At 42.4% G+C, this 27,674-nt stretch overlaps 1 protein-coding gene across 9 annotated transcripts in view; it reads right to left on the reverse strand.

The window, feature by feature from the left end:
* The window catches only part of tle2b (TLE family member 2, transcriptional corepressor b), a 90,286-nt gene that overhangs the window by 56,708 nt on the left and 5,904 nt on the right, over positions 1-27,674 (reverse strand). For 2 of the 9 annotated variants that reach the window (XM_084354914.1, XM_084354916.1), the window contains 3 exons: positions 15,949-16,121; positions 15,578-15,675; positions 13,258-13,321 (listed from right to left, as the gene is read on the reverse strand). In XM_084354914.1, coding sequence (XP_084211040.1) covers positions 13,258-13,278 — 21 coding nt within the window. In that variant the 5' untranslated portion in view covers positions 13,279-13,321; positions 15,578-15,675; positions 15,949-16,121. Of the gene's footprint in view, positions 1-13,257; positions 13,322-15,577; positions 15,676-15,948; positions 16,122-26,346; positions 27,233-27,674 lie in introns of those variants that run through there. The other 7 variants (XM_084354911.1, XM_084354913.1, XM_084354910.1 and 4 more) reach the window with 7 other exon arrangements.

Genomic DNA, 27,674 nt, shown 5'->3' on the forward strand with positions numbered 1-27,674 from the left:
AACCGGAGTCGTTTAGTCTAAATACAACAAAGCAGTGATTATCAGGCAGAAACCAGTCTTACAATCTCAGGACTATAAACACCAACCCCTGACAAGAAGCTCAGAGTTGAATGGGTAATCAGGCTCAAGCCTCAAGCTACTAGGTCAGTCACAACACTGCTTAGTTACAGTATTAAATAAGTCGCTCTAGTTATAAATTTGCTCCTTTAACTGTGCAACCAATTCAGTTCCACAATTAACTGGTCCAGTCAGGGTTTCCTTTGAAGAGGCAGAAAGGAGAAATGACTGAAATGTGGTGGCAGTTGTCCTGTGGGTGTAGGCTAGACAGCAGTGAAGTGACTACTGTACTATTTGTGTAGTCTGTACAACACTCTGGTGACAAAGCTCCATGGGAGTCAGATCTGGACTGTAGTGTGCTAACAACTGTGCTTTGTACTCTCTGGATGTGTGGAAGTGTTGTATGGTGACAATTCATGACTGACATTTAATCTTACATTGTACGCATGTAATACTATGACTCCTGCATAGTCCCATGTATACTGAAAGCAAACACTTGACAAGCATGTTGAAGTATAGTCCACACACATAAGTAAGAAAGAAATATTATGATTTTAAGATATTGTACTGTGTGTGAGCAGTTGAAATTGCAGTGGTACAGTATGTTTTTTGGGGTAAAAGTCAGTTTTTTTAATAGGTTCATCCTCTCTTCCTCCAATTACCCCACACCCCCTGCCTTATATAATCCCTCTGTTGTGTCACTGCGTTCTCATTCAGCACTCTGTGTAAGATTTCTTGTCATCGTGGGCAGATTGTGAGGCGCATGTAGTGGATGTGTGTGTGTGTGTGTGTGTGTGTGTGTGTGTGTGTGTGTGTGTGTGTGTGTGTGCACGCTAAGCCTGGCAGAGGGGCACTAAGCCAACTGGCTGACGTCGCTTACCAAGAACACCCAGCACTGCCCACCCAGAGAGCAGGGAGAGAGAACAGTGTGTGTGTGTGTGTGTGTGAGTGAGACTATGTGTATTAATATGTGACTTCTTTTTTAATTTTTTCAAGTGAAATATGAAGAATAAAATGTAAATGTCAACAGGAATCGTGATCATATATGTACATGTGCATCCACGAGTGCAGTGAAAATGAGACTACTTGTATAACAATATAGAAGAACTAGATACCCAAAGCAAACGTGGCGCCTATGCAGTCCAATGAGAAATGCTCACCTGGTGCATACACCCAAAAAGTTTTTAACCTTCAGGGTTCTCCCTCACTTTCCTGTGCTCGAGGAAAGTTAAACAAATAAAGTGAACATTGTTGTGATTGACGGCCACAACTTTATTAAACTGAATATGTTTTTGTCTTCTTCCACTACACAAAAAAATAAATAAATAAATAAAAAACTGTGATTAAAAATAAAAAGCTGCAATCCATAACATTTTGCATTAAAACTACAGCAAACAGAGCACCACAGGCAGCTTTGAGAGTTTTTGTCACCTTGATAATGTTAGTATGCAGTCAGGTCATGTGCATCCAGTGCTGCGTGATCAGCCGTCAATATCAAATTGTGTTATTATTGGACCGAAATCTGTTCAAAATCATGATTGTAAGACAGAAATTTAACCATCAGTAACAGGATATTGAATTTCAACCATATTGATAGGTCTACATCAACACAAATATATAATTTACTGAACTGTCCAAGTTAGACAGCAATTACATCTTCTGTATGCCTGAGGATATTCCTCCATATGAATATTATTCTATCAAAGTCTAAGATGAGCAAGATGCTCTTTAAATATTGTATTTATGCAATACTGAAATTACCATGAATTTATGTGAACTGAATTCCTGTTATCATTTTGATTCTGCTCTATTCTCTACAAAAAAAGAAACTAACAAAAAAGGGGCAAGTTTCAGCACTTTTTTGTTATGTGAACCACAAAACTGAAAGGCTTTGTGTCCTTTTTAAAACTTTGGATCTCTGGAGTTGTAAATTGTTTTCCAGTTTATCCACACACATTGTGAGATTTACAGCAGAGTCTCCATCTCTCTCACTTTTTGGCTCATTATGTCAGTTCAGCAGATGGGTTACTTTAGATAAATGAGGTTGCGGCGTAATTCTTGTTTATCTGATCGCACTGAAACATTCCACTCTTCTGAACATCATATCTAACGTCTATCTGCCGCTAATAACAAACACACTACACTGTCATCATCTGGGCAAGACAGACAGAAAGCATTCCTGCATTTCTCTCAATGAGCTGCTCTCTCCCTCTTCCTCTCTTTCTGTTTCCGTCTTCCTCCACGCTCGTGTTTCCCTCCTCTTTCCACTCCTCCATTCTTCTGGGAGTGTTTGCTCTTTCATTACCCCCTCCTTCCCTCCACCCTCATGGTGTTGAGAGAGTGTCAGACGATGGTGCCAGACTCTCTCTCTCTCTATCTCCTCTATGCATTCTGCGAAGAACACTGGCAGACTTAAAAATGAGCTTTAGGAAGTGGGTCTAATCCAAGGTGATTTATCTAAATGGGACATTCATGTGCGTGCATGTGTGTGTGTGTGTGTGTGTGTGTGTGTGTGGCTTTACAACATGTTTGAATTAACACTGTATGTGTGTGTGTTGTTTACAAGTGTGTGCAAGCAGCTTGTGTTTACTCCTGCATGCATTATTTGTGTGTTTGCGTGTGGCTGTGTGTAAAAACCTTAACAAAAGCATTGTTCATCGGTGTCTCTCGGGTGAGCTTGTCTCTCTCATCTGCCCGCCCACACACACACACACACACACACACACACACACACACACAACAAAGATGTTAAAACATTTATTAGCACGCTGCGCTAACCCACATCAGAGGATAGGTTAGCAGGCTCTGACTTCTCCATTGTGCCCTGTCAGCAGGTGACGACTAAATCAGTCACGGCAGACATTCAGCCTCACTGCAGATTCTCTTGCAGCCTGTTTCATCAGAGGGAGAGCCACAACAGCTACGGGAAGGGACTGACCTTGAATTTGAGGGGGTTCACTATCTACAAACACATGTGTACAGTATGTACGGCGAGGGAGTCCCAGCACATCTTTATGCACGCTCCTGCCCTGTTTGCTTCTCCCGCTCCAGACAGTTCAGACAGGTTTAAGACTCTTAAAACAGACTCAATCCTTCCCTACATCTGGCCCAGCTTAAATCCCCTCACCAACTATCGGTTGGCAGAGCAAGGTTCAGCTCAGAGAGGAGCAATCCCTATTCAGATTCTGCCCTCTTCCTTCGTGCTATCTCACATCAGTCTCGTTTCTGCTTTTTTCTGGCCTTTCTCTTCATCTCCTCTGTCTTTTCAACCCTTCCCCTTTATCCACCTTCCTTTCTCTATCATACTCACACAAAAAAAACACCATTTTGTCACTAATGTGTTTCTTCTCTTTCTTTTTGCCAATGTCCTTGTTCTGTTTGTTTTTTTTAACTTTCTACTCTCTGCCAATGCCCTTGTGCCCTCTCTCGCTCTCATATTTCTCTTTCATCTATGTCAGCTCTGCTCACTTTGTCCCTCTCTCACTATCCCCATCTCTTCACTCCCCTTATTGCTTCTATTCTCTACCTTCATTTTTACCTCCCTTCATCCTTTTCTCTGACCCCCTCCCTCCTCCTCCCCCTTTTCTCAAGCAGTCTGTGACTGTAATGTTGCTGAAGAGAACACAGTGTGTCAGCCTGAATCAGACAGATGAGCTGGGAGCAGAGTAAGAGGCTGAGAGCACCGCATTAATCCTTACACACACACACACACACACACACACACACACACACACACACACACATACACACACTTCATCTCTGCCTGAGGGGCTGAGATGAACGGACGATGCACACTGATACACACACACGCACACACACACACGCACACACACACACACACACACACACACACAGACCACAAACACACACATGCTCACAATGTTCCAACAAACGACCGCATGGCAGGCATGAGACGAAACACAGAGGCCATGATACAATCCTGGTACAGGCTTCAAATGAAATATCTAGACAAATGAGACAGCATTTAAATTTAATTAATTCTGTAATATAAAGTCAAATCAATGTAATACTGACATATTAATAAAAATATAAGTATCTAGCAGAAGGCTTAAAGAAAGTCTTCTGTGCAAAGAGAACGTTATGTTAGAGTAACATTAGAGTCACTAGTGGCAGCTTTTTGGACAACCTGCAATACAGAGTAAGCAATCATTTTACAGAGGCACTGATGTCCACTGGAACTGTCACTTCAAAAAAAAAGTCCAGTTGGGAAAAAATAAATAACAACACATATGTCATTCTAACGAATTGGATTGCAAACCATGTTGCCTAACCCTAAAATATATTGTAGGATTGACGATCAGATGATTCACGCCTCCTCACTTAAAGAATGTTCAAACCCAGAGAAACTGAATGATAAAGGCGCGTTTCCTTTTGTCGCCTGTCGCTATCACTTCAGGGGAAAAAGGAAAAACCAGATGATACGTCAGAGAGTGATAGAAGTTGGTGAACATGACTAAAGGTAACGTGAATAAACTTAAAGTACATTACCTCGTCTGTGAACGTTTCTGCCCGAGTCAAGTCCGAATTTTATTGGCAATTGTGGTCATTTAGCAACGAAGACGACAGTCAATGATCCACTCACGTCTTCTGTTTTGTTTTGACTACGACACCCATAGCAGCAGAAATTACATAATTTCCATTTAATGCATAGTATGTCATTTCTGCCACTAGGGGTCTCTCAATCAAAACAATGAAAACAAAATGCTTAGACATGAAGCAGCGCGGGATCATGGGAGTTGTTGTCTTCATTGTTGTTGTTGCCATTACAAATCTATGTGACGTGACACACAGATGAGATAATGTAAAGTTTTATTCACGTTACCTCACTCTCAGATGTATCATCTGATGTTCCACCTCAAGTTATAGCGACAGGCTACTAAACAAAACACACCATTAGCTTGAACAATATCACGTATTTCTCTTGGTTGAAACATTCCTGGAAACATGTGTGTAATATGTGTTACATATTATACCTTTAAATGACATGGTGACTGGTTAGCCTGGTTCAAGACCTCTGAATCAATGCCCGCGTCTTTTAACAGCAGTTTGGATTTCATATATAAAAGTGGCAGCCCCCACTCAACAACACACATACTTAGCAGGGGTGAAAATGTGGTCAAATTCAATATAATATCACACATTTCATTTTGTCATTATTTTCTATATTGATTTCTGAAGCAACAATATTTTGTCTCTTTTGCCAGCAGCATGTTCATTAACACCAGACCCCTGCAGGGCTTTTGTACCTCACTTTAACACACACACACACACACACACACACACACACACACACACACACACACACACACACACACACACACACACAGCAATGAAAGGCCCCCTAATGTGATTCCTGACTGTGAGGTGTCACCCTCCAATAGACATGTCTTTTTTTATACTTTTTATTAAAGGGTATGGGAAGTCCACTCCCCCATAAGACCTTTGTCTTGTGTTTGACAGTAGCAATGAACAGCAATGGCTGCAGAACAGTTAAGAAAAAAAAGGTTTCTGAAGACATTTAATCCTAGAAAGAAAAAAGGGCAGCGACTGAACTACAACATATTTGACTATAAAACCTTCAGTCCATCATCGAGATTTTCCCACTGTATGCCAGCACGCCTTAAACAGTCCACTACATTAAGATATTAGCTTTTCGAGTTTTATGATGCAAGACTTTATCTCCTCTTCTTTCACAATCCACTGAGCCTCGTGCTGGTGTATCTGCTCATTGCAAAGATTCAACCTCAGGCGAGCAGAGGTTGAACATGGCTCTCCAGGCGGGAGACTTGCCTGCACTGTGTGTAAGCATGTGACCAATACGCCTACGCCCCCTGATTAGTCAGGGCTACAATGCAACCTTATTTAAAAATACACAGTGGAATTCCAGGAGAGCAGTGAAATCTGAGAGCCATGAATTATAAATACAACAGAAGGAGAAAAAGCAAGACGCCCACAGACACTCTTAATGTGTGCTACTTGATGTTTGTGTGTTTGCAGCTACCACTAAAGTTACACTTTGCCAGTGTCTCTTCACATACAAAGAAATGAGTCTAGTACAGCATCCAATATTTAACATATACTCCATCCAAAAAGACACAAGGGAGCGGGTCTGCAAACATACAAACACACTATATCTAAACCTGGCTCTGCCGTTTACTGCAGGAAACATCACGGACGAGCAGTTTGAGAGGGTTATGGCATCATCTCTCCAAGCGTGAAATTTGTAAATCACTACCATTGCCAGCTATAGAAATTAAGTGGCAAATGTGAGTAAAAACAAACTTCCAGACTTTGAAAAGTAGCATGCCATAAGGAGATATCAGCACATTAAAACTTCAAAACTTTGAAAACATGATGGCTGGTGGAAAAGTACAGCTTTTCAGCAACAATATTACCACAGTTATAGGCTTTCTACAGCCTATTGCTTTTTGCATTGTCACATCCGTTCAAATAGTTAAATTTAGCTGTGACGTTTTGAGTCTAATAGACTGTTTCAGTACGTGGTTACTGAAGTGGTTTCCTCAGGACATTTCTGGAACCACCTGCACTGTCACTACATTGACATTTAATGTGCTTTTCCCACGGAGGGGAACTGACATAGAATTGTACTTGAGTAGATTTTTCAAGTATCTGTACTTAACTTGAGTATCTATTTTTCCAACTACTTTTTTACTTTACTGCCTACATTTCAACACAAATATCTGTACCTTCTACTCCTTACATTTTCAAAACAGGATCCTTACTGTAGTTTTAATGCAATTGAGGGGAAGTTGGATTACAAACGACACTTTACCAACACAAAATGTTGGTATTTGACGTCCTAGGAATGAGACTCTACACTCAACTATCTTTCTGGTGTGTTTATGAACAGCTTGGACAAATCCCTCTGATTCTACCTTTAAATTTAATAGTCTTTGAATTATGTTAATATGACGTGAGGTTCGGTTAGCTTTGCAAAGAAAAGGCCAGTAGAAATCTCCTTTCCCAGGGATATTTTTTACTTGTACATTGCAGAGCCTGTACTCTCTTACTTTAACTTGAGTCCTTCTTTTTAAAGAGGTATCTGTACTTCTACTCTGGCTTTCTCACAAATATAAAAATGTATGTATTTATGCTGTTATGGTGGCTCGGTTTTACTTACGCACAGATTGTCTGGTAGAATCTGGAAAGAAATTTCTGCAGCACATGGTTATAGTGTTTTTTTAAGCTGCAGCAACTCATGTTTCAACCTAGAGTATGTCTTTATCAGATTTTCAGGTATTTGCCTCTGAGGAACTTCTACTCCTCAAGTATGTATGGTTTATTTATAATATATAAAAGAATACTGCGTTAGTAAGCAGGTTATGCTGAGAATTGTTGATGATCAGACAAGGACAGCATCAACACAACTTTGTAAAGAAAATTCTTTCAAATAAAAGTCAAAATACATAATTTGCATTTGCCGTCCAGCACAACACATGAAAGCATTTTCCAATATAGGAAACACATTTTTTTCCTGATGTGACACAGCTATAGTTAAGTTTTGGTTAGGTTTAGACACAAAAATGGCTTGTCTAAGGTTTGGAAAAGATCGTGGTTTGGGTTAAAATAACTACTTGGTTAAGGAAACAATCATGGTCATGGTTAGAAGAAACCAACGTTGAATGAATGTAGTCAAATTGTCAAAATCCATTGTTTTATTGACCAACTGTGCCACCCAGAACTCCTACCTCGGCAGACCTTGTGGCTCTATAACAACTTCACACTGCTTCCGCCTTTCCTCTCTACAGCCATGAGAGTTCAATGTCACTTTTAACGTAAACATGTTGTATTTCAGGATTTATGTTGTGGTTTTCTTTGGGAGTACAGTTAAATAAAACATTCAGAGACTGCCACCTTACAGAGAGAAATAAAGCATGTTTTCTTAATTGTCATATTTTTTTGGTGTTCATAAAGAATTCCACATGCATGTATCACCCTGTATAACCATCTCCCTACTTTCCAACCCCTCACCCTAGTATTTAAAGAGCTTAAAACTGATGAATAGTAAAGGCAGGAGCAGTGCAGCGTGGTGAGCAGAGCCCCAGCCTGTGGAAACAGGCCTCAGTGTGGATGACAGGCCTAACGAGCTAAATATAGCCTTCTGGGTTATCTCCTCTGTGGGCGCAGCGAGTCCGTTGTTGCTTCACATTATTTACGTGTCTGTGCGTGCACCCTCTCTCTCTCTTCCCCTCTCTATCTCTCTTTCTTTCATTTCACGCCCCCCCACACAAACACATCACTATCTCTTTCTCCTGCACTCTGTGCTACATACTACTCTTTCTTCTCTCCCCCTCTCTCTCTCTCCATTTCATCCCTTCACAGCATCTTTTTTTTCACCCTCCATCTCTCCTCCCTGCAATTCTGTCCCCTGGTATCTCTCTTTCCTCATTTCGTCTCTCTCATTCCTTTTCAGCATTTTTTCTCTCTCTCTTTCCCTCTGTATCTCTCTCTTGCCTCTATCACTCTCTCCCTCTCCTCTTTTATTCTCTTTATCTCTGCCTCCCTTTGTATCCCTCCCTCCCTCAGCAGCTCCCAGTTTTTTTTCTGTCTGACACTCGCTGAGCCTTTTTTCTCTCAAGCTATCTTTCCCTTTGAGCCTCTCTTTCACTCCCCTCCCTCTCATTTTCTCTCCCTCTTTCCCTCCCTCTCATTTCGGAGCCATGCCTACAGTACAGTATGAAGTAGCATAGCACTGTGTTAGCCATCCACTACACCAGGGTGAGCCCTAGTTCAAATAATATAGCCTGGAGTGCTAACCATCTGCCATGCTAACCTACAGTATGTGGATATGTCCTCTGCATCTGCAGCTCCCTGACTTCCTGCCATAAGTAACTGTTAAAGCCGAGTGTTGAACTTGAATATATAGCTGAGGACACTCCTCATTTCTCTGCTTCCTTAGCTTACCGATGGCTCAGTGGTCACAAAGGCCGTGACATTTAATATGCAGAAAGTTTGATCAAATGTCATCCACTGCCCCTGTCAACTGCAAGACAGGAACTGCATCTACCCTGGCACGCCACCTCTGCTTTTGTACAAGACTGGGTGGTGGGGATTACAATGGAGAAGGTGGATGTTTGTCCGGGCTCTTTGTTCCACACAGTAATTCTGTGAAACCACAGCTAAAATGGGGAGTGCCTGAGATTAGGGAAGTGGGTGTTTTTGAAAAGTCTGTGGTTTGCAGAGGTTTTTCTTTGTGTGTGTTCTGCAATGTATCATATTTATGTGCACATGTTTCTTCTTGTATTTTTCACCACTTTGAAAAACACAGTGAGAATATTTTTATAAAATGAGGTCAGTTAGAAAATCCCTCTGTTTTTGAGGGACCAGTAGGGGGTTGGGGTTTGGGTAGTTTAAGGTCCTAAACAAACCTCAACAAGTTTTTGGCTTTGCAGTTGTATGTTATTATATAGTATATGATTTATTCAAAGTTGTATTGCATTTATGCAACTGCAAGAAAATGCAATAACTTTAAAATGCAATAAAAATGTCCCTTATTTGGGTCGAGGATGTGACTAGGAGATTATGTCGTAACTTAAGTATACAGAGTGACTAACTGAGTTTATGTAATTTTTGCTGAATAGCGGCCACTTTGGTCACAACTGACAAATGAAGGACATTGGAATTCACATCACTATTCAAGGTTGTCTTGAGCCACATGTTTTAAAGACATCATCATAAAGTGACTGAACATGCCAAAAACAACAAACAGATCTCCTGTGTTAACTACTTGTTTTATGTTTTTTATAAAGCTACTGAAATGTTAAAATTTAGTACAGTGACAGTAGCACAAGCAGAGAAGAGTCATACACTGACTCAGCAATGTCCGTTACACAGCCATAAGTACCTGTGGTTTTCTGACCAACCTTAGCCACCATAAGCTACAGTACTGGTCATAACAGACCAAGTAAGGCTGTTGCTGTAAAACTAGCAGCAGCAAGTGCATCAAACTGTACTGATCTTCTTTTTTGCAGAGTAATTCATTCTGGATTGGAGTGACAACTTATAAGAAAAACAATGTGTTATTTCTTCCTTTTAAAGTTATGTTACCTCTTGCAACTCTAATTATGGCAATTTGAGGAGGAGTGAGACGTGGTATGCCATCCCAATGCATCCCCCTTGTTAACCTGCCATCTCCCCTTTCCATCTCCAAGTAGCAGAGTGAGCAGGGGCAGAAGGGTTGTTCACCCATTGATCCTTTATGTGAGGTTTGTGCAAGTAAGTACCAATCTATGGTCCTGACCATGGCTCTAAAATATCAGTAGCCTAACTGTCCTGTGTATTGATAAACCCATGGCGCTGTCTGTGGTGTTGAAGTAGCAGATGGTTTTGTATTTGTGCCTTTTCATCTGCTCTAAACTGTATATTACAAATACTTGATTCTGTACTATATTTTAGCCAATATACTCTATAGAGTAGAGAGGGTTACCTCCATGATCAAAGTGACAAGTAGCAACATGTAGTAATGGAAGTTAGAGAATCATAGAGACACACTGCTTTCTGTAGTAGTCCTACAATTTCAATTCAATTTTTCGAGATTTAAATAAAGGTTGAATAATTGAATGAATATTCCTGTAAAACCACCCAACCCCACGTTATCACCGACTGAGAATAACTACAATGTTAAACAGTATAATCATTATGCCATCATATATGCAATAGTAATCGTATCAAAATGCTATAGTCGTGTTGGCAAAAATATGGATTTTTCTCGATACATTTGGAATATTTGAAATGGTTTTAATACAAACTTTCTGCCATATCGCTACACCGATAACAGCTGCACATTCTCGCTCCTTCTTCCCTCCAACAGTGAGTTGACATACACACTGCTGTAATGTCCACACAGGCCCTACTCCTCTCACTCTTTGGACTATGATCAGAAGTAAATAAGTTACTTAGATGCTGCCGTGCATAACACTCAGAAGCCTTGTTATGTTTATCTTTTTTATGCCCTCATTGTTGCATCAATTTTTCCCTGCGGTGTTGAATAGTGGTCTGCACAGACTTGAAAATTAAGCCTATGCCCACGAACTGCTCATGACGTGGAGCCAACAATTAGTTCGACTGTAATGCAACATTTGAAGCCCGTGCCTGAGACTAAACCCAAATATCAGAAATAAGGCTGAGACTGAGACACACACACACACAAACACACAGCAGCAGCAACAGCCGCAGCAACAGCGGCAGCAGAGACTAAACGGGCTTATTTCATTTCTGATTTACAAAACAACAAACTCTTAATGTAACACATACACTTATCCAAACTCCAGACTTCACCTTAGTTGGCACTTTGATGTCTGTTACAGTGAAGGCTGTCACTGGCAACTGTCTTGACTGGCTAGCGGCACCAAAACGGCCGCCGGCACAGCCACTGCTCTGCATGCTGAAGGAGGGAGGATGTCCCGGTCTTCTTGCTATCATATTTTAAAATCGTATTGCAACGGCGACAATGCACATTCCCTGTGTACTCTCGCATCTCACTCTCGACAATTAAGTCGAAGTACTCCCACAAACTAGCCTTACCATTCTAGTTTGGGATTTTAATAAGCTCCCCTTTTGCTACCTTGTGCCTTAGTTCTTCCATGGCTGACAGTGAACTAGATCTTTTCCCTCACTTTTCCCGCCAAACCACTACATGCAAACAACAAGCAGAGGGAGGTGTGTGTGTTTTGTGTGTGTCACTGTGCGCGGCCTGATTGACAGCTCAGGAGTGACGAGGAGTGTGTGTGTGTGTCACATTGACTTGGTCAGTGCTTCAGCAAGGAGCACAGACTTTAGAGCAGCCAAAAAAAAAAAAAAAGAGCACGGAGCACGGCCTGACCCGAGCCCTGATTGTGTATTTAAAAACAAAGCCTGACCCAGCCCTAGCCCTCGGGTCGGGTTGCAGACCTGAAGTGTTCAAAATGGTATAATCTAAATTTTTTCAAAGGTTTTGTATCAAAGTAGAAATTCAAGTATCAGGACAACACTCATCTGTTTCATTTATCCTGTTATATCCTGTTTTGATATTATTATTATTTTGACAGTTATTACAAGAATTGGAGGTCGGATTAGCTGGAGCTTTTTAATGGAAGGTCCTGACAAGAACACAAGAACAAGGATGTGTAAGTGTAGTGTGAATGAATGTGTGTATTCAGTATCTCCTGTCTGTTTGTGTGTGTGTATATTTTTATCTGTTTATCATCTGCCTGTCTGTCTGTGTGCCTCTATATCCATTTGTCTGTTTCCCTGTCTGCCTGCTCTCCTTTCCCTCTCACACTCTGCCTGTCTGATTCTTCCTCTCTCTCTGTCTCTCTCTTTCTGTCTATCCATCTGTGTGTCTATCTAGCTTACGGCCCTGATCCTGCCTGCTCTCCCAGGTTTATGAAATGCGAGCAGCTTAGCAGATGGTGCATATCGTATTCTGGTCGGCTCTGTGTGGGTTTTGTACCACAGACGAAGGCTTACGATACATGTGAGCCTTTAGTCGCACAGACACACCGACACAGAGGGAGCTCAGGCTGTTAGCGCACAAGAGAAAACAGAGAGAGGAAGAGGAGACAAGAGAAACAGAGTGAGGAAGATAGAGGGTTTGATGGGGGGAAAAATGGGGGGAGATATGGGAAAGTACGTTTTAGAGAGAGGGTAGGGAGTGAGCAAGACACAGAAAGAGAAACATATAATTCTGATTGGTGACGGTTTGTACAACTTTTGGACATTTTGAACTATATTCCACTATTACAGGTGTTCAAGATTATGAACCTCAAACAATTATGTACTGCAAATAACATGGTTTTCAAAGTAAATAATGATGTTTAAAGATATTAACAATTGATTTAAAAAAGGAAAGGCTGTTTCCTTGACATTATCTTTGTTTTATAAACAGCTTATTGATGTAAATGAAATGATTGAAATAAGTGAAAACAGAAAGGAAAAAATCTTGAGAGAAAACATGACAGGAAGACACAAAAAACAACAGAGAAGTAGAGAGACAAACAGAGCTTTTACTCCTGAATGATCCAAACACAACAAAGTCAATCCAGCTAATCAAAAGCACAGATACAACTCCCCTGATTGTAATTCCTGTACAAGAACCCATCAGACTCTTTTCAGAGATTCTAAGTGCCACAGCCAGACTAGCAAATCACCGTACAGCTCTGCTGTCCTGATTGGACTCACCATGATGTAGTGCCTCTGCATCTCAGTCTTCTCACTGGCCAGCTTCTCACACTCCAGCTTCAGGCTGCACAAGGACGGAAAAAGGACACACATGGATTAAATGGTGTATTTTGCATCCACTGAAATAAATTATAATTTCCACAGGACTTAGATACTGCAGAGGTCAAACATAGTTTAAGACCGAGTAAGGATACCAAAAAATGATTCTTAGTCACACAGTCGGGCTACCCATTACTGCTGAAAGTGACACTGAAAAATATCACCTACGTGGTAGCAACTGCCAGCAGAGTATGTTTTATTCACTACTGCAATTTATCATACCTCTGTGTGTGTGGGAGTGTGGCTAGTTATATACATCATGTGTACATTGGTGTGTTTATGTTAGAGTCAAATAGGTGCTGACAAAGTATCATAGGTGTGTTCGTGTCGAGTTTATGCATTAGTCAATAGTGGATGAAACATAGACAAAGGAAAGGCTTCATTGCAGGTACATTATTAAAATGTGGTCCGGACTATTTAAACCGACAGGCTGAGGTGGGAATGAGTGTATGAGTTTAACAGTTACTTTATCAGAACAATATTCAGAAAAGGTTAACAGACTGACAGTTAGTCAGCTGGTTTATTATTATTGAAAGCTATAGCATCTTGCTGTTAATTGGCTGCAATTTGTGTAGCCTCACTGTAACTTACCATGTAAACGTTTACAGAGCACATGGATAGATGTTTGTAGCTGTTTGCATCTTTGTGTGTATGACTAAGATCCAGCAGTCTAATGCCAAAGCAGTAAAGTGGTGTTGCTATATTGCAGCAGGGTGTTCAGCCTACCCACTGAGGTGTGAGCAAGAGGCTGGATGCTTTAGCCTACAAAGGTTTATCTCTCTCTGCCAAGGTCATTTCTGGTCAGCCATATCATAAAGCGACATATCAGTGACCTCCGGCTGTAGAGAATAATAAAAAAAGACCTTGATTGCGTTACAATTTGTATGATATGTTGGAAACTAGAAACTTGGTTATCCACAACTTCAGTTAAACTGTAACAAAGTGTAACGGCAAGAGGAATTAGCAAACAAAAAAAATTTTCAACTGGGAATAGACTTAGAGAATAGAGAATAAACTTTTTTGCTTTAACTTATCATTCTAAAGTAGTTGCTGATTACATATGTAGCTGTTTCCTGTAAACCTCGCTTTCATTATGCTATTCGGCCCGCCGCCGGTAAATCGGTAATGTTTTTTCCCCACAAAAAACGAAGAAAAATATAAGGCAATTGGATTGGCTCCAGGTAACGGTGGAACAACTGGAACAACTGTGCAAACGCTACACTGCAAAAGAAAAAGAACTGCGCTGATGGAGGAGGCTGGTCCCTCACTGATCTGTGATTCCACACAACAATGGCACTCGACACAGTTCACAACCAGCATTCTTTCTACTAGATCAGAAAGTTACAAAACCTTCCTATTTATTATTACAATCGGATGTTTTACTCTGCCTTTTCATAGCACTGACATAAAAGTTTTTAAGTCAAATTGTGATTCGATGGTTGTTTTTTAGTTTGGACAGTAGCCAGGCCATTAGCTGAAGCCATGTTGCTAACCCTGTCTTTTTGACAGCATTGCCAGCAGTAATGCCACAGGGTAACTAGGAGGAGGCAATTTGAAACATAGTCCATTTTCACTTTAAGTTAAGAATATCACTTGTAAAATTCTGTTAATATCATGGAAGAAAACTGGAAATCTGACTAATCACACAAAAAGCATACTTAATGTAAAAAGAAGTGATGAAGGGAATATAGGCAGAAAACTATGATCCCTTCTTAATTTCTGTAATTACTGCAAATATTAGTAATAAAGAAGACGGTGCATACATTTAAGATAATGACTCAGAGAAGTTTGTAAAGATGTGATTTGAAACTTGATTCAGTATGAAGGGCTGCAACTCACAATCAGTCTCCAGTATTTTTCTACATTCAGTGTAATAATAAAGATTAAAAGGACAGCACACAGCACGCTGTCATTTTAACAGCATTGGTCCAAACATTACAGAATTCAACACCCACTTCCAATGAACTGAATGTGAATTGAATTTCAATGTGGTGTTTCTATAATTATTTCAAGTAATGTAGAGAAAATACAATATTAAAAGAGTATGGAAGAGTGATTCCTCATACCATTCATAACCGTTTCTCTTGATTAGAAAGAACTGAACTATGTTAACCACATTTCTGACTTTATTCATAATACCATATGGACATTTATGTACGTGCATGCATGCATATCTGTATAATGTCTGTGTCATGTGTGCAGTGTAATATGGCTTGTGTACCTGTGATACTGCGCCTGGAGGAACTGGAATTCCTCCTTGATACGGTCCAGGGTTTCCAGGACTGTGAACTTGAAAGACTGGCCAGGCTGTAAGGGGACCTGCACAGGAAGAAGACAGGAAGAGAAAGAAGGGATGAAAAAAAGATACTTAGGTGTGAGTGTGTGTGTGCATGTGTGCGCGTTGCTGCTCAAAAAAATGATTGTATGCATTGTGCCTCTAATATATTTGTATAGGCACATGTGCACCTGAATGTGCCATATATCTGAGTGTGTATTTGTGCGTGTGCATGTGTGTGCGTGTCAGGGAGCAATGCAAGGAGAGAAAAAAGCCAAGATGAAAGTGAGAGGGAAGGTCACTTCCCCTTCCCACACATCATAAAGCCGTGTCCTCTCTCTCTCTCTCTGTTCTCCTCCTCCTCTAATGACTCTGCCTCCTTCCCTCCGCTGCCCCTATCCTTTCTTCCTCTCCTCTCCCGCTCCCTCTCTTCCACATTAGCATCCTCTCCACTCTGCCAGGTTGCTAATGTATTCCAGCCTACAAAGAGCTGAGAAGGGAGGAAACGTCAAATGAATAACTTATAGGGAATCACGGCACCGTCTCTCACCTGCTAAAAGCTAAAGAAGGCCCAACAAAACAAGCACCTCCCTGGGGTACACCCCACCACCACCACTAGCCCTCCATGTCTGTCTAAAGCGCTTTCGACAGCCACCGTCTTCCTCCATGGTCTTCATAAAGTTTTAGAAACAAGGACAATGTGGATGTTTGTTGATGCTGTAATTGTTCATGTTTGAGGACTGGGATTAGTTTTTAGTCAGGCAAATCTAGAGTAGATTTTTGTGTAAAAAGAAAACATCTTTCTTCATTCTTCTCCAAAGAATATATATAATTGGATTGGCTGATTTTCCCTGCACGGGGGAACTCCCGCTGTTAGCTTGGGGAGGATGCAGCCTGCCAGGTGTCTCTGCCACTTCTTTTCAGCCACTTCTCATCACCTGTCAGTGATCTGCCTCAACAGGAGTATTGAGGTTCACACTATCACATCTAGATGGCACCTCCCTCTGCACAAGTGCTCTAACCCTGCTGGTGCAGAGACAAGGACACCTCATCGGCATCCAACTCCGCAAACGCTGCACACTGTGTTAATACCCAGCCAAACCCAAAGCACTACAGCTGGGGACTGAACCCAGATCCCCACAGTGGCCTGTAGAGCTGCAACTATTTATTGATTATCAGTATTTCGAGAATTGTTTAATCAGTTTGAGTATTTTCAACGTTAAACATTTCAAGTCAACGTTGTGACTTGGTGCAGGCAAACAGCAAAGATGCCACTACAGCTCTGACATAAACTCAGATCAAATCTCTCATATAAGGAAAGACATTTGTTGGTTGGTATAGATGCACTCTTTCTCTGATGATATGGTGGCCTTTAATTTAGTACCTAAAGATATAAAACATATGAACTGTTTCTTTTTACTTTGTAATTTGACCATGAATCCACCCATCCTCCCATTTGTTTATCTGCTCACATATTTGTCCATCCATCCAAACTAAGCAGCGTAGTGCACACGCTACAGTGAAGCTGGGTGGCTATCGGCCTGTAGCTATAGCTAAAAGATTGGCGGTTTCAGTGGCGGGGCTTCATTAGTCTAGACAAGCACAATTCAATTAGATTTCAATTAGTCCAACGGTGGAGGTCAGAGACGCGGTGGGTTCCCCAGTAATTAATCCACGGAGCCGAGCTGAGCTGAGCTAAACTGAGCTGAGGCAGGCATAGCAGGGACATCTAGATGGCTGGATGGGCACAACACACTCAAACCCTCTGGGTGTGTGTGTGTGTGTGTGGGTGTGTGTGTGTGTGTGTGTGCGTGTGTGTGTGTGTGTGTGTGTGTGTGTGTGTGTGTGTGTGTGTGTGTGTGTGTGTGTGTGTGTGTGTGTGACAGAGAGGGAGGCGTGGAGGGGGGTGGGTGGGATAGATGCGATGGGGGGTGTCTGCCAACAGATCCCCACTGACCTTGATTCACACCACACACACACAGCGGGGGAGGGGAAGGGAGGGGTAGGGGGGTAGATAGTGATCTGGCACGCGCAGATAGACACACACACCCACGTACCCATGAGCGCATTGAAAAACACAAACACACACAAACACAAACACACACACATCCAGAGTCACACATGCACACAGTGGGAGGATGGAGGGATGGACTGATGAGGGAGAAAAGAGGTGGAAGAGAGATAAATACTCATCTGACAGACAGAGGGATGGATGGACTGAGGGATGGAGGGAGTGATAGACTGGTCTGACATCCTTACAGAGGAATGAAAGAACGAGCAGAGAGACAGATGATGAAAGAGCGGCGTGGCTGCTGACTGAGAGAGATAGCCAGCCATTCATCGGTCTGACACCGAGGGGATGGAGAGAAGACGGAGAGAGGGAGAGAGAGAGAGAGAGAGAGTCACACTGTCTTTGCTGTAGTCAACACAGCCGAGTCGCTCTGCCCTGCGCACTGTCCATCGTTCTGTGGTAATACTGCTCCCACCATCTGCTGCCATGAACACATGAGCACACAGACACATACTCACGCAGACGCACACAGACAAAGTGCTGCTGGCGGGTTACATCAGCAGCACTAAGTCATATAACAAAGCCCACAGTCACAGATCAGGCTTATACAAGAGATCCGCGAGTGACAACCGTCAGCGTCAACATGCCGTCCTCTGTGGTGTGCTGATGACAGAGATTTGAATTCCTTTCATGTGCTGGACATAAACTCAAAAATGTCTTCCTTTTGGTTTGCCAGTTGCACCTTTTTTGAATGAGTTTCATGGACCCCGCAGCGATAAAACTTCTTATGAGCAAAAAGGAAATGAAAAATACACACACACAAAAAAGAAGTTATAAAACGGTCCTCAGGCACAAGGAGAAATATTCTCTGCCTGTGCGGAGCTGTGCCTGTCAGGAATAGGAGTCAAGTATGGGAAGCTGCCATCAAATGACTTCATGCTTATTAGTAATAATAGGAGTGGCAGTGTCTTGCTCAAGGACACTTCAGCAGGTAAAAATAAAACTGAGCTGTAAGTTATATACAATGATATATGTGCATCTTTCTGCAGTGTTTACAAAGATGGAGGCATCATCACGTCATGCCGTATGTACACCAGAACTAACATTTGTTGTTGGAGCGTGTCTGCGTGTCTGTGTGTGTGTGTGTGTGTGTGTGTTTGGTCTCTCCTGTATTGTTGACAGATGGCAGCCCAGACTGTTAGGGGTCCAATAGCGCGTCACGAAGGGCCAAAAAACAGCCTACCGCCTGTGTTTTCATGTGTGTTTATGTGTGTGTGAGCACCGTAGCAGCCAACATAGGGGATCCTGAAACCCAAAACTGATCCGGTTAATCTAGGAGGTGGAGGTGGAGGTGGAGGGAGGGGGGAAAGGAAGGGAGGGAAGGGTCACTTGTGCACAAACACACACACACACACACACAGACACCATGTGGGACAGCAGTCAATCACAATTTGGTCGAGCTGGCACGGGCAAGCAGAGAATTAGGAGGGATTATCTATAGTGGGGAGGGAGGAAGGGAGGGAGGGAGGTGAGGCGAGTGGAGGAGTGGCGGATGAAGCCCATTGTGCTGTATCACATAACATGACGGAGGTGGGACCCACTGGCTGTAACCATCACCTGTCTGCCTGCCTGCCTGTTCAGCTGCCTTTCAGGCTGTCACGAGTTTGACTGTACGACTTCATAAATTATTGATTACGTGAAATCACATTGATCAATTGACATCACTAGAATCTTGTCTTGCTGTTTACAAAAAGTGTTACTGGTAACAATCACAACCACAACCCCATAGCCAGAATAAAAGGAAGCAATATTCTTTTCTGCAAACCACGGATATAATGAAAGTTCACATTTCTTTGGGTTGCAACTTTTTTATCTCGTGACAACGCTGTACTTATGCCTTCGGCTAGGGTTAAAAAAAAAAAATCTTCATAATATGAACATTTTGGTTGGCAAAACCTGTTTGGAGATGGCCCAACTTCCCCTCAAAAATATGTTTTTTGTCGACGCAAACTTAGAAATATCCTGTCGTCTCATGTTTACAAATGTTGAAACGTAGGCTTGAACTGCGGTCACTGGCTTGGTAGCCTTCTCACCTATTACACCACCACTATCCCCTGAACATTGTTACCTTGATGAACGCTGGATATACTGCAGTACTGTTGTATTAGACTACATTGTTTTTTAGCTAAATTCACCTAATAAACTGGCCACTGAGTGTATAAGCCTATACCAATATATAAGATAAGTTAATTTCTGATTTATGGGCCAGGATTTTGTCACAAACCTTTGCTGTTATATAGATGATGTTGAAGTTCCAAAACTTTGTGCCTGGACAGCAATCTGCTTGAAACTAACTCATTCACCCCAAATTATTTACATGTCAAAAATTTTAACCTTGATGTGATGGTGCAACAATCTGTCTGACTTCATCCAGTGACTTGTATTACTTATTTTCAGTCACACTTCAGTGTTTTCCCAGGCCATCTGCATATTAGGTCACTCTGGTTCTGTCTTTCTGTCCGCCTGTCCGTCCGTCACATGGAAGTCTACTGTTCAAGCAGCTGTCTGTTTTTCCACCACTGGCAGCGGCTGCATGAGAGAGACAGCGACTGTAAAACAGATGCAGGTCTGGGAGTGATTGGGAAATAAATGATTCTATCTATCTGCTTGTCATCTCAGTCTCTGTTTAGCCCCTGGCTCACTTTCTACCAATGCATGAGTATTCACACAGTATAAGCAGGCATGCCTATGCATGGATGCATTCATTCGAACAAAACAAACAAACAAAACATTTTCTCTTTCTTGCTCCCCTTCTCTTGCTTCTCCGTCTCTTTCCTCCCTCCCTTTTCTCTCCTTTCGTTTTTTACTTCTCCTCCCTAGACCCTTTGTTCTTCTTTTTGCCTGTGTGTCTCTGAGACAAGCAGAGACACATTCAGATAGCACATGAAATAATAATTGGCTGGTGAAATATTTAGGAAAAAGGCACATGAATAGATGAGAAATACCAAGTGTGGCAGAGCAGTGTCAGTGCCCCTTGTGTACATGTCTCTCAGTGTGTTCGTGTGTATGTGTCTGCTGAAGTGAGCAGCAGTGAACATAAGCAACAGCTCATTGGTTTGGACGGCGTGGATGAGAGACTGAATAAAAGCTGCAGGGAAGAATGGAAATGTGACTTACAAATCAGCCATCTTTTTATCACACCTTCACATTTGCCCCTTTCTCGCTGTCAGTGTTGTCTGCATTTCCACAGACCACTCAAAGGTTTTGATAACTTGGAGAGAGCCATGCTTCCCAAGAAAAGAGGCTCATTTAGAGTTAGTGGCGCTCTCACAATGAATCTTTACCGCTCACTCATTATGCCAGCTAGGCAGTCAGTCATTCAGTTTGACAGTGAAATTGACAAGCCAACACTCAATCAGTCATCCAGCCAGTAACACCAAAAGTCAGACAGTGGGTCAGTCTTACCAGTTAACCAATCAGTAAGTCATTCAGAGAGCTCGTCAGTTAATGCTGCAGCTCAACAGTCAGCCACTAAGCCAGTGGTGGATTACAAATCAGGGAAAGATTGGCAGCCAAAAGAGTCTCTGGACTCCATCCAAGCCTCGCTCTGATCATTTCTTTTAATGACAAAGAAAAGAACACAGAACACAGGATTTGAGGATAGAAAAAGCCTGTTTTTTTTTTACTCAGAGAGCAGACTTAATCTGGGCGGCTGATGATGGAGTTGTCGGTTGCTTGTGCGACTCTTTGCTTGTTCAGTGGGTCGTCTCGCCGCAGCTGTATTGTTGTTACTTGACTTTTTGCCATTTTACGGGGCTGCCTTTGAAATGCTGTATGAAATTAAATGTAAACAAGATGAGGACAAAGGAACGGAGGGGAGAATGTCATCCGTGGGAGGTGACAGCAATCCGCTGTGCTGTTTACCGTACATGGCTTATATTACAGCCACAAATGTTGGGGAAAAACAAACTGCCTCACACAGCTAGATGCCAAAAACAAAAAAGTCCAGTGTGCAAGAAAGCAGATACAGTTGCATATCAAAGGCACTTACACAATTCAAGACACAATAATGCCTAGTTAAGCACATCCTGCCACTGCAACTACAAAATTAATCTCATGCACATCAAAATCCAACTTTAAGACAAACACACACTCTTGGAGTGGCTTTGCCCCCATTAATGGAGTAGATGTGATTTCTGTGGCCACATATTTGGTATGAGTTTGTTTATTTGGCCATAAAAATAAAGTGTTAGCCTTCTCATGGCCAAAGGAAAAAAAAGCTCTCCCCGTGCGTACACACACATGATTATACATCCTGGTTGCAATGATTTTCCAACAATTAGATTGTACCACACACACTGGAACACTTGTGTTCTTATTTATCCCTCAGAATTTACTTTTTTCCTCTTTGTACCCGCAAAACACACTCACACATACACACACAAACACTCCTGAGTGCTACAACAGATGTTAGATTGTCATGACAAACATTTCCACAGCAGAAAGTGACTGAATGATGTTCCCGCATGGTGTAATAATAATGATCAGAGTAGATTTGATTTGAGTACAGTTGCATTAATAGACCAACAATCAACACCTTCAGCAACTAAATTGGAGTAACCTCTCTTTCTTTTCCTCTTCAACACGCTTTTTCTTAAGAAAACTGTCTGATCTACACCCACTAGACCACAGCCACCACAACTCTTAGGTGTGAGAGAAATGTTGTAGTCTACACGCAGAGTGACAGCTTTAAGTGTACACTCACACAAACTTTCCAGACTCTTAAGGTAAATGTGTGTGCATGTTAGTGTGAGTCTTAGCTCTGATCAGTCCTGTTTGCAGGCTAGCAGTTATAGACATCTTTCTTAACCATGAAAACACACAGTAAATTCTCACTCTCACTCTCTCCCTCACTGGGGTGTGGCAGCCAATCAAGGGCTTGTACATTCACAGCAACAGTCGAGGTCGGACTGGAACATTATTTACTGTTATTGTTGTTGGCACGCAGTGCACACACACACACACACACACACGCACAAACACCGCCGCTCTACTTTCCCCTTCTCCTCCAAGACACAAACATACACACACTTTAACAGCTGAACACACAAACACAAGCACACACGCACACATACACAAGGACAAATACAAACACGTACATGGTACACACACACACACACACACACACACACACACACCATGTACATATACTTAGACACAAAGACACTTATCACTAGAGAGCAAATGCACACATAAAATAAAACTGAAACACCACACAGGAGATGCACACACACATTTTCACACATTTAAGTAAACAAAAAGGGCAAACACACACAGTTAATACAAAAATGTAGAGACACACAAAGCACTAAAAAGGCAAAGACACATAAAAAGAAAACCCACACACAGCAAATACAAAAAGAAAACACACACTTACACAACTCGCACATATCCACACGCACACACACATTCACACAGTTCTGATAACGCTTGCCACAAAAATCCAGTGGAACCAATTACAGCTCCGCTCGCCTGGCAAATCAGCCCTTGGTTTTAACCTTTTCCTGCCAGAGAGCGAGGAGAACAAAGTCGGACTTCTTCTTTTGATAGAAAAAAAATAACGCTGCTTTAACCTTGGATGTCCATTTTATCTATTTATTCTGAAGACACCTTTCTTATCGTTTCCAAAAGGGGCACACAGAAGGGTTGAGAGGAGCGGCATTCAAGGCCATCTCTGTCCTGTCTGACAGGAAGTAGTCCATGATGTTTGATTGACACCAGCAAGGCTACATCAAGGCTACTGAGAGACAAAAGTCAAGCCTGTTTACTGGGAAGTCACTTACATGGGAACTTTGCCAATTTTCAACCAGCTTTCTAGTACTACAATGTTCATGTAAATGAACAATTGTAAATTTTTCACCATTTTGCCTGCATGCAGAGCCCCCGACATTTTGTCATCAGAAATCCTCTTGGTGACGCAAAACATGTCATCTGGCGGATTTTAGGGCCGTTCAACTACAGATTGTACTTCCACATTTTTGGATCGAGTAAGGGGTGTCTCACCAAACTTTGATCAAACTGTCTAAAATAGGCAGTGCTTATAAATTAAAAACTAAGATCCTGTTTCAACACTGCATATTTCTCACCTAAAATAATGACAGAAGCATATTTTAGTGTACAGATTGGCCGCGATATTGTTTGTTACTAACTGGCCTCCTTACTGTTTCCTGTCTCAAAATGGACAAAGACCCAAGAACAAGCACCATCCAACTCGCAGTACTTGTTGTAGAGACTACAACATCCCTTTTTCTCGCTTTTCTCAGGATATGTAGAACCAATTTCTTATGCAAGGACTATCTTTCCAGGAGTGAAATAATTCTTCAGTAACAGGTGAGTAGCTGTGCATTCACACAGTCCCAATACCAAAGCTCTGTAAAAGAGTCATTTTAAAGCTTTTAAAACTCTAAGTTTGTTTCAAATTAACGCTCAGTGAACAGTTCATCACTCTTACTTTTATGCAAAAGTTACATCATCATCTTGTGATAATGCAGTTGCAAGTGGAGACTATTTTAAAAACTATTGGTGGAGTCAAGGATAAGCCGACATCTGAGCTGAATCAACTTCTGAAAAGCTTGATGCACCAAAGCCCACGGTGCCCATTTCACATTTTCCAAGTGTGCTCAAGGTTTGGCTTCTGATTTCCTTTTCTGGCATCATTCTTTCTAGCAGCCACCTACAATTTTTTAAATATTGTATCTTCCTTGAATTGCACCAGAAAGGCAGAGTTTTGACAAGGGTTATAATCCAGCTGTGCTTTTGACAAAACAGGAGGAAATACATATTTCACAAGTAACCCCGTTCTGACTTTGAGGACAAACACACACATACACACATGTACGTAAATGTACGCAAGGACATGCGTGCAAGCAGTCTTTAGCCACAAACACATTCATGCACACACGCACACGCACACACACACACACAACTGTTCTTTGCACCCTCACACCTCTCCACAGATCACATTTCATAGCAACACCAGAAATAAAGTTCCACTGGCAAAGGAGGGCTGCAGAGGAAGAGGGAGAGAGAGAGAAGACAGAGAGAGGGAGAAAAACAGAGGAGAGACTGAAGGAGAGAGAGAGAGGCTATCGATCGGTTGGAGTTGGCTCAATCTGGGATTGAACTTTATCACAAACGTAGAGCATCGCAGCAGGAAGCTCTCTGATACGCCTCTTAAGGAGAGAACAGAGGAATGTTCACACTCTATTCTTCCTTTGCATCTCTCATTCATTTTCATTTCTCTTTCCACCCCCGGCCGTGCCTTTTTAAAGAATTCTTTCTCACTCTTTCTTTTTTCTTGCTTGGCTCTTACATCTTTCACTTTCTCCCTTTGTTTTTCACTTCTCTCTTGTTTCTCTCGGCGTCTCTCTCTCCCTTCTATTCCAGCGACTGGCTTATTAGCATTCTCTCTGTACATATAATTGATTCCTCATGCCTTCCTCTTGTGAAAATGTCATTCATAATTCTGTGTGATAGCTAGCTGGCTGGCTTGCTGGCTGACTGAGTGGTTGGCTGGCTTGCTGGCTGACTGAGTGGTTGGCTGTCTGGCTGGCTGGCTTCAAGGCAAAGTGGCCACTGACCCATTTGTAGCAGATACAAAGAGACTGACAACCAAATCTGATTATAGCAACCGGACCAGGGCCCCAGTGAAACGAATGGCCTAAGCCAGACTGAGCCTAAGCTGTCATTCATCCTCCTGTGCTCTTTTACTCTATGTATTTAACCTTTATTTTACCCGGGCAGGTAAATTAACTGCAAATTCTCACTGCTGATGAAGGGCGAAACTGAAGGAGGGAAGGGACTTTAAGGAGGTATTAAAGGGGAAGTGCTTGTGCACTCACGACCTTTCTTACTAGTAATGGAAATGAATTAAGTGGAATTTAACTATCAATTAAACTGTCTCTGTGTGTGTGTGTGTGTGTGTGTGTGTGTGTGTGTGTGTGTGTGTGTGTGTGTGTGTGTGTGTGTGTGTGTGTGTGTATGTGTGTGTGTGCATGTCTGTGTGTGCACAAGCGTTTGCTTAGCAACAGAAAAGAGCAAATGGACAACTGACACTTGTACAGACCAGTTCACACACACAAACACTCATACAAACGGGTCTATTCCCACACACGTCACCACACATACACACACCTAGAGACAACCAAACACTAATGGATGCACGCATACACAAGCTGACAAGTGCAGATTCAGTTATATGCCACCTACACAGCTAACCATCAACAAGACCTCAAAGGCACCTGGTTGCAGCTGACAGAGAGGAAGGAGGTGGTGGTGTGTGTGTTTGTGTGTGTGTACACATAACAGGGAATCTCTTAGCCCAGACAACCCCCCCTCCCATCACGTCTCGCTCCTCATGTTACAGTACAGTCCCTATAACTAAACAAGAGAGAGGGACAACAGAGACAGGCTGAAAAAGACAAGACAGAATGACAGAGGGACAAAAACGAGGAAAAAGACTTGAGACTTCTAACACAGAGGAAGTTAAAGGAGGAAAGAAACAAGATAATTGAAGAAGAGAAATATGAAGAGAGATATAAGTGACAAGGAAAATGTGAGGGATATAAAAGCGACAGAGAGACAGAGTTGAGAGACGGACAGAAAAGGAGTCGGACAGGAGAAAGAGACATAAGGAGGTACTTACCGGATGCCTGCCCTGAGGGTACATGATCCCAGGAGAGGAGAGGCTGCCAGTCCGTTTGATGGCCAGGTTAGTCCCCTGGCCCTCCACTCCTCTGCCCTCCACCGGTTACACAGCCACACACACACACACACACTCTCAAAGTCACACACACACACACACACACACACACTCAGTAAGTCCAGTCCCTGCTCCTTAGCTGGGTTGAACACAGCAGTCTTTACTCTTCCAGAGTCCTTCTTTTCTCCCTCGCTCTCCTTCTCTCTGTCTTCTAAGGCGAATTCCTGTTGACACACAACTGAAGAGCGCTCTATCCGTCGGCTTGTTTATCCAACAGTGTCATGATAAACCAAGACTTTACCTCCTTCTTCTCCTCCACCTCCTCTTTCTTCTTCTTCTTTTCCCAGTGCACCTCAAGTCTCAGTTTCTCCACCTCCTCGTCTTCCGCTCAGTGTCTCTCTCCCTTTTCCCTCAACCTGTGATCAGTCAAGGTCCACGCGCAGTGACATGACACAGAGAATTTCATCCAGGCAGGCTCTCCTCTTCTCCTCCTCCTCCTCCTACTCTTCTCCTTGTGCCCCTTCACCCGGCCGTCCAATGGCGAAACATACAAACATAAACACACACTCTGCTCCGTCCAAACAGTCTTCTCCTCTGCTTTTCCCCCTCTTCACCCTCTTTCTGACACACTGAAGCCTCTGCCTTGACTGCTGCCGCAGAAAAGAAGAAGAAGGATAAGAAGGAGAAGAGGAAGAAGGAGGAGGGAGGGGAGAAGAGGGAGAGTAAGAGCTTTGTTTTTAATCTAAATGTGGAAAAAAAACGCGAGAGGAAAGCAGGAAAGAACAGCAGGTCAGTGGAGGATCCAGCGGGCTTTTCAGCAGCAAGCCCTAGACTGTAATATATTGTGCCTGTTGGCTTCAACACAAACACGACAGGCTGCTAAAGCTCCTCTTAAGGTGGAACTGAGTAGATAGAGACACCCAGTCACACAGAGAGAGGGAGAGAGAGAGAGAGGCGGAGGGAGGAGAGAGAGGCAAAGAGAGAGATGGATCTCTTTTCAGTTGTGGTCAGACAGACAAAGCAATCAGTCATGCACAAAGACTCAGGCTCAAACTGATATGAATCGAGATTCACACACAAATGCTCCGACACTCATACACAAATTCATGACAGCGATGTGGACACACTTGTTATGCAGCGCAAACGCACACACACACACACGCAGTTGCACACACACATAACAGTAACCCAGAGTGATAAGTTTATTACTCAGTTTGCAAGTTGCATTAAAATGCATCTTGGATGACTGGCCAGTCATGCTTAATCGCATA

Source organism: Pagrus pagrus (genome assembly GCF_965226575.1).
Source record: "Pagrus pagrus genome assembly, chromosome: 6".
Taxonomy (NCBI): domain Eukaryota; kingdom Metazoa; phylum Chordata; class Actinopteri; order Spariformes; family Sparidae; genus Pagrus; species Pagrus pagrus.